Source organism: Sapajus apella, unplaced genomic scaffold (assembly GCF_009761245.1).
Source record: "Sapajus apella isolate SASKATOON/1434 unplaced genomic scaffold, GSC_monkey_1.0 scaffold173, whole genome shotgun sequence".
Lineage (NCBI taxonomy): Eukaryota > Metazoa > Chordata > Mammalia > Primates > Cebidae > Sapajus > Sapajus apella.
Genome location: NW_022437113.1, coordinates 1,679,139 through 1,685,623, shown reverse-complemented (window position 1 = coordinate 1,685,623; position 6,485 = coordinate 1,679,139). Strand labels below are relative to the sequence as shown.

Here is a 6,485-nt window from a genome sequence, read left to right as displayed (position 1 = left end):
ACTTTTAAAGGCAGAAATCATGGCCAGGTGTGGGAGGCCGAGGCAGGCAGATCACGACATCAGGAGTTCAAGACCAGCCTGACCAATGTGATGAAACCCTCCCTGTTTCTACTAAAAATACAAAAAAATTAGCCCGGCATGGTGGCACATGCCTGTAATCCCAGCTATTCAGGAGGCTGAGGCAGGAGAATCGCTTGAACCCGTGAAGCGGAGGTTGCAGTGAGCCAAAATCATGCTATTGCACTCCAGCTTGGGCAACGACAGACCGAGACTCCATCTCAAAAAAAAAAAAAGAGCAGAAATCATCTCTCTGGAGTCTTTGAAGGATTTACTAACATTTATTAAATGCCACCAATATTTCAAAGGGGCCAGAGGCAGGGCTGGGAGTGGGGGGAGAAAGGGTGGCTCCCCTCCGGACAGCAGGTGTCCCTCACCCTGGGATCAGGGCCCCAAAAGAGGTCTGGAAACGCTCACGCTCAGGGTGCAGAGGTGAACGGCTCCCTGTTCTCACCTCCGGGGCCAGGCACTGCGGGCGAGGAAGTGCTGGGAGTTAAGGAAGCTGGGGAAGGGGAGGTGCTGGGGCCCAGGGAGGCTACGGGTACCTTGGCCCGGGTGCCAGGGGCGGGGGGATGTGACACTAGGTGAGGACTGGGTAGAAAGTGTGTGTGGAAGGACATGTTGTGTATGTGATGTTGGTGCCATATCTATATGTGACGTTGTGGTGGTGTATGTGAAATTGTCACTGTCTGTGTGTGACATCATCACCGTCTGTGTGATGCCATCGCTGCGTCTGTGTGACGTTGTCATGACACGTGACGTCAACACGGCCCGTGACGTCATCGCTGCATCTCCAAGTTCCCCATGTCTGTGCACCACGTAGTACATCCACGTCTACACGGCTGCGTGACACCATCACCCCGAGGACGTGTGACGTCACCACCCCGGGGACGTGTGACGCCATCACCCAGGGGACGTGTGACATCATCGCCACGGCCCGCGTGACGTCATCTCCACGGCCATGTGCTCTGGGCGAGGGATCATGAGGCGCAGGTGCGGGTGTGAGAGAGTACTAGGGGTCTGCATGCAGGAAGTTGTCTGATGGTGGCCATGGGTGGCAGGTGGCGGGTGGCGGCAGGAGGGGATTGGGGCGGGCGCCGCGAGCATCTCACTGCATCCTCCGCAGACCGCTGAGTCGTGCCACCCCTTGGTCCTCAGGCCTGGAGCCTCCTCAGCCACTAGGGCAGGAAGGGGATGGTGACACAATAGTGGGTCAGACAGAGGGAAGGGCAGACCTCGGCCGGGCCTTGGAGGCTCGTCCTCAGCGGGGGGCACAACATCCTGGGGACCCCGGCCCTGCCTCCTCCCACCCTGGGCCCCTACTTGTCCCTCAGGACCTGAGAGCTCCTTCGAGTTCAGCCTCCCCACGAGACTCTCACGTGTTGAACCTCCCCAGGATGGTGAGACTGAGGTGTGTTCCTCCCTATTATACAGATGAAGAGACTGAGGTTCAGAGTGGCCACTTCACTCCAAGCCTCTGCTGCAGCTTGTTTGACTTCAACGTTCTGGGGGTAGTGAGAATTTACCCCAAAGCTTCTGCTCCTCCAGACCCCTACGCTGGTCCCCAAGGCAAGGCTTCAGTCTCCCTCTTTTGTCTACCCAGAAATGACCCTGCTCCTGCTCACATGTCCTCCATGGCTCCCCAGTGCCCTCAGGATAAAGCCCAAGCCTTCCACATGGCATTCAGGGCTCCACCCCTCTGCCCCTGCCAGGCCTCCCCATCGGGGACTCCTATATTGCCAAAGTCTCAACAATTCCAAGAGCCATCACACCGCTTCCGCACCCCTCCCAGGCCCCACTGCCTTTGCACGAGCTGTCTGGAATGCCCTCCCCCTCCTGGGCCTGGCAGAGGTTCCTGCAAGGGGTCAGGGGTCGGCGCAGAGGCTGTTTCCTGCTGGGGGAGGAGGGGGCTGCGGCCAAGTCCTGCTTCCGCTGGTCCTCTCCCTTCCTTCCCCGGCTCTTCCCTGGGGCCCAAGCGGCCTCACGTTCCTTGGTTGGCTCGGGTCCCTGGCCCTGGCCCCTGGCCCTGGCCCCAGACTCCATCCACAACCAGGATTCACCCAGCTCTGGTCCCTGCTGCCAGCCTGCAAGACTCCAACTTTTCAGAGACGGAGGCACCAAAGCCCCCATGATTGCTTGGACTAGTGCAGTCCCCTCTGCCCTGGTCCCCAGCTCCTGCCCTTGTCCCCCAGTCTGTTCCCCAACAGTGACCAGAGGAACTTGTGGATGCTTGATCTGGGTCACGCACGTCCCCTGTCTGCTCAGGTCCTCACAGCAGTGACAGGCAGGGCTGGATCAGCCCCGATCACTTCCCTGCCCTCCCCTTCTCCCCGCCTCAATTACTCTGCTCCAGCCACACCGGCCTCCTCCCTCAAACACACAAGGCATGGTCCCATCTTGGGGCCTTTGTCCCGGCTGTGCCCTCTGTCTGGCGAGCCCTTCCTGGGATGCCCCCCATGGCTCCTCCCTCACCCTCTTTGGCTCTCTGCTTCAATATCACCTCAGTAGCCTGTCCTGTCTCTGATGGAAAATTCCAAGCTTCTTACACGTCCCGCCCCTTTATTCTGTCTTGCCCATCACCAAAGGGTCCTCAAGTAACCCATTCATCTGATTTACCATCCATCTTTCCCCTGAGACTGTGAGCCCCATGAGGGCAGCGGTTTCTGTGCCTTATTCCAGCACCCAGCACCATGCCTGATTCCCAGCAGCTGCTCAATAAATACAGCTTGAATGGACAAACGAATTGTGAGAGTGATAACAGTGAACTTGAACCATTCACCACAGCTCAGAGCCAGGTCTGGACGCTCATTGCACTCCAGCCTGGGGGACAAGAGCGAGACTTTGTCTCAAAAAAAAAAAAAAATTAACCAGGTATGATGGCTTGTACCTGTAGTCCCAGCTACTCAGGAGGCTGAGGCGGGAGGACTGCTTGGGAACAAGAGGTCAAGGCTGCAGTGAGCTATGATCATGCCACTGCACTTCAATCTAGGTGACAGAGGAAGACTCTGCCTCTCAAACATTTTTTAAAGGGCAAATATTAAGTACATCTTGGTCCAGAAGCTATGTGGCTGAATATGGCAAAATTGCAATGGGAAGGGCTTTTTAAAAAAAGATTTTATTGTTTCTTTTATTATTATTATTTTTTTTTGAGATGGAGTCTTGCTCTGCCACGCAGGCTGGAATGCAGTGGTATGATCTCGGTTCACTGCAACCTCCACCTCCCAGGTTCAAGTGATTCTCCTGCCTCAGCCTCCCGAGTAGCTGGGACGCCCAACTAATTTTTTTTGTATCTTTAGTAGAGACAGGGTTAGAGACAGGGTTTTGCTATGATGGTCTTGATCTGTTGACCTCACGATCCGCCTGTCTCGGCCTCCTAAAGTGCTGGGATTACAGGCGTGAGCCACCACACCAGGCCAAGACATTATTTTGAATTTATTTTATTTTTTGAGACAGATTCTTGGTCTGATTTCCAGGCTGGAGTGCAGTGGTGTGATCTCAGCTCACTGCATCCTCTGCCTCCCGGGTTCAAACAATTCTCCTACTTCAGCGTCTGGAGTAGCTGGGATTAGAGGTGCCTGCCACCACACCTGGCTAATTTTTGTATTTTTAGTAGAGACGGGGTTTAGCCATGTTGGCCAGGCTGGTCTCGAACTCCTGACCTCAGGTGATCCGCGCTCCTCAGGCTCCCAAAGTGCTGGGATTACAGGTGTGAGCCAACATGCCCAGCCTTTATTTGTCTTTATATCTTGCTTCTTTTGTTTTGTTTTGTTTTGTTTTTTCGAGATGGAGTCTCACTCTGTCACCCAGCCTGGAGGGAAATGGCACAATCTCGGCTCCCTGTAACCTCCCACTCCCTGATTCAAGCAATTCTCCTGCCTGAGACTCCTGAGTAGCTGGGATTATAGGCACGGGCCAGCGTGCCCAGCTGATTTTTGTATTTTTAGTGCAGATGGGGTTTCACCACTTTGACCAGGATAGTATCGATCTCCTGACCTCGTGATCCGCTTGCCTCGGCCTCCCAAAATGCTGGGATGACAGGCGTGAGCCACCGCGCCCGGCTACATCATTTTTAAAGAAACTTACATTGATTTCCAAAGGACACTCAGTGTCTACTTCTTTTTGTTTGTTTGTTTTGTTTTTGCTCTGCCCCACGTGATCTGCAGGAAGGGACACTCAGTCTCATCAAGTAAAGGAAAGCTGGCACCCACGCTACCAACAGAAAATAACTTTAAAATTTTCCATAAGCTGGGCATCGTGCTGCCTGGAATCCCAGCACTTTGGGAGGCTGAGGCGGGTGGATTACCCGAGGTCAGGAGTTGAAGACCAGACTGGCCAACATGGTGAAACCCCGTCTCTACTAAAAATCCAAAAGTTAGGCTGAGCGAGGTGGCACATGCCTGTAATCCCAGCACTTTGGGAGGCCGAGGTGGCCAGTCACCTGAGTTTGGGAGTTCGAGACCAGCCTGACCAACATGGTGAAACCCCATCTCTACTAAAAACACAAAATTAGCCGGGTGTGGTGGTGGGCGCCTGTAATCCCAGCTACTCGGGAGGCTGAGGCAGGAGAATCACTTGAGCCCGGGAGGCGGAGGTTGTGGTGGGCCAGGATTGCGCCACTGCACTCCAGACTGGGCAATAAGAGCAAAGCTGTCTGAAAAAAAAAAAAAAAAAAAAAAAAAAAAGGGCTGGGTACAGTGGTTTACGCCTGTAATCCCAGCACTTTGGGAGGCCAAGGTGGGTGGATCATGAGGTCAGGAGATCAAGACCATCCTGGGTAACACGATGAAACCCCATCTCTACTAGAAATACAAAAACAAAACAAAAAAGCCAGGCATGGTGGCGCACACCTGTGGTCCCAGCTACTCAGAAGGCTGAGGCAGGAGAATCCCTTGAACCTGGGAAGCAGAGTTTGCAGTGAGCTGAGATAGCACCACTGCACTCCAGCCTGGGTGACAGAGTAAGACTCCATCTCAAAAAAAAGAAAACATTCCAGCGACTGGCCCCAAATTGGCCAGTGAACCTACAGCAAACAGGCCCAGCCCACTTGCCCCAAGCCCCTCTCAGGGGAAGGCCAGTCGGCCAGAGCCCAGCAGTGCCAGAGGCCCTTACTGCGACCCCGAGGAGAGGAGCTGGCAAGGCCCAGGCCTGAGTACGCATTGTTTTCTCGGCAGGTGGACGTCATTTTGGGGTAAACAATGTCAAGAGCTTCCCCGGTTCTCAGCCGAGGCCCCGACAGTCCTGGGCTGGGAGCCCGGCCCTGTCCCTGATTCTCTGCTCTGTGACCTCAGGCTGCTCACTTCCCTGGGGCCTCAGTTTCCTCCTCTGAGAAGTGGGGATAAGAATAGAACCTCCTTCCTTGCCATGAGGGCTTTGGGCCAAGATGGAGAGAGGAAAATCGTGGTTGCTTGGAGCAAGGAATCGCCCGCTCACCTTTTTATTTCCTTCCCTGTGGGCTGCTTGGGGCTGAGAACTTTCTCCCAGGCAGAACCATCTAGAGCAAAGGGTTTGGGAGACAGCTTGGCAAGGGAGTGAGCTCCCCGTCCGAGGGGCTATGCAAGAAGAAAAAAATAAAAAAGAAGAGGTGGAGATGGAGGTGGACGTGATGCATTCTGGGGAGTTGGTGGCAAAGCTTTTGGAAATCTGCTTGGCCAGAAATCCCATATTAGTCCTCTGAGGCTGGAAGAGACCCAGATTGACAAGAGCCCAGTGGCAAAATGGTCACAGGTACAGTCTTTGGGATCAAAGGGATCTGACTGAAAGTCTTGGTGCCTTCCCGAGCCTCAGGTCCTAAACTGCAAATGGCAATGCCAGGCTCTGAGTCCTCTGTCACTGGTGTAAGGGACCCCAGAGAGAGAACAGCCTGTTCTTGGGGCGGTGGCCTGAGTCACCATCCCTGTGACGCACAGGCCGCCCTCTGAAAAATGACTGACCCTGGGCGGAGGCGAGGGGGCACAGGCATCGAGCCATGACCTGAGCGTGTGCCAGGAACCCTCACTGCTTCCTACGAGCCCCAAGCCCCTTGTCCGGCCATTTTTGGACGGGACCTTGCAATTAACAAAGCATTTGCAGGCGCTTTACTTCAGAGACTGTCTTTTTTTTTCCAAGATAGAGTCTCACTCTGTCTCCTAGGCTGGAGTGCAGGGGGCCGATCTGGCTGTCTGCGGCCTTGACCTGCCGGACTCAGGTGATCCTCCCACCTCAGCCTCCCCAGTCACTGGGACTACAGGTGCGTGACAGCACACATGGCTAATATTTTTGTTGAAATGGGGTCTTGCTATGTTGTCCAGGCTGGTCTTGACCTTGTGGGCTCAAGTGATCCACTCACCTCACCCTTCTGAGTAGCTGGGACCACAGGGGCCTGCCACCACACCCAGCTAAAATTTTATATATATATATATATATATTTTTTTTTTTTTTTTTTTTTTTTT

The 6,485-nt window shown here is 54.2% G+C and overlaps 1 protein-coding gene across 1 annotated transcript in view; it reads right to left on the bottom strand.

The window, feature by feature from the left end:
• Positions 1 to 318: 318 nt before the first annotated feature.
• The window catches only part of PLVAP (plasmalemma vesicle associated protein), a 20,017-nt gene continuing 13,850 nt past the window's right edge, over positions 319 to 6,485 (bottom strand). The window contains exon 6 of the mRNA XM_032267862.1: positions 319 to 1,235. Coding sequence (XP_032123753.1) covers positions 1,229 to 1,235 — 7 coding nt within the window. The 3' untranslated portion in view covers positions 319 to 1,228. The remainder of the gene's footprint in view (positions 1,236 to 6,485) is intronic.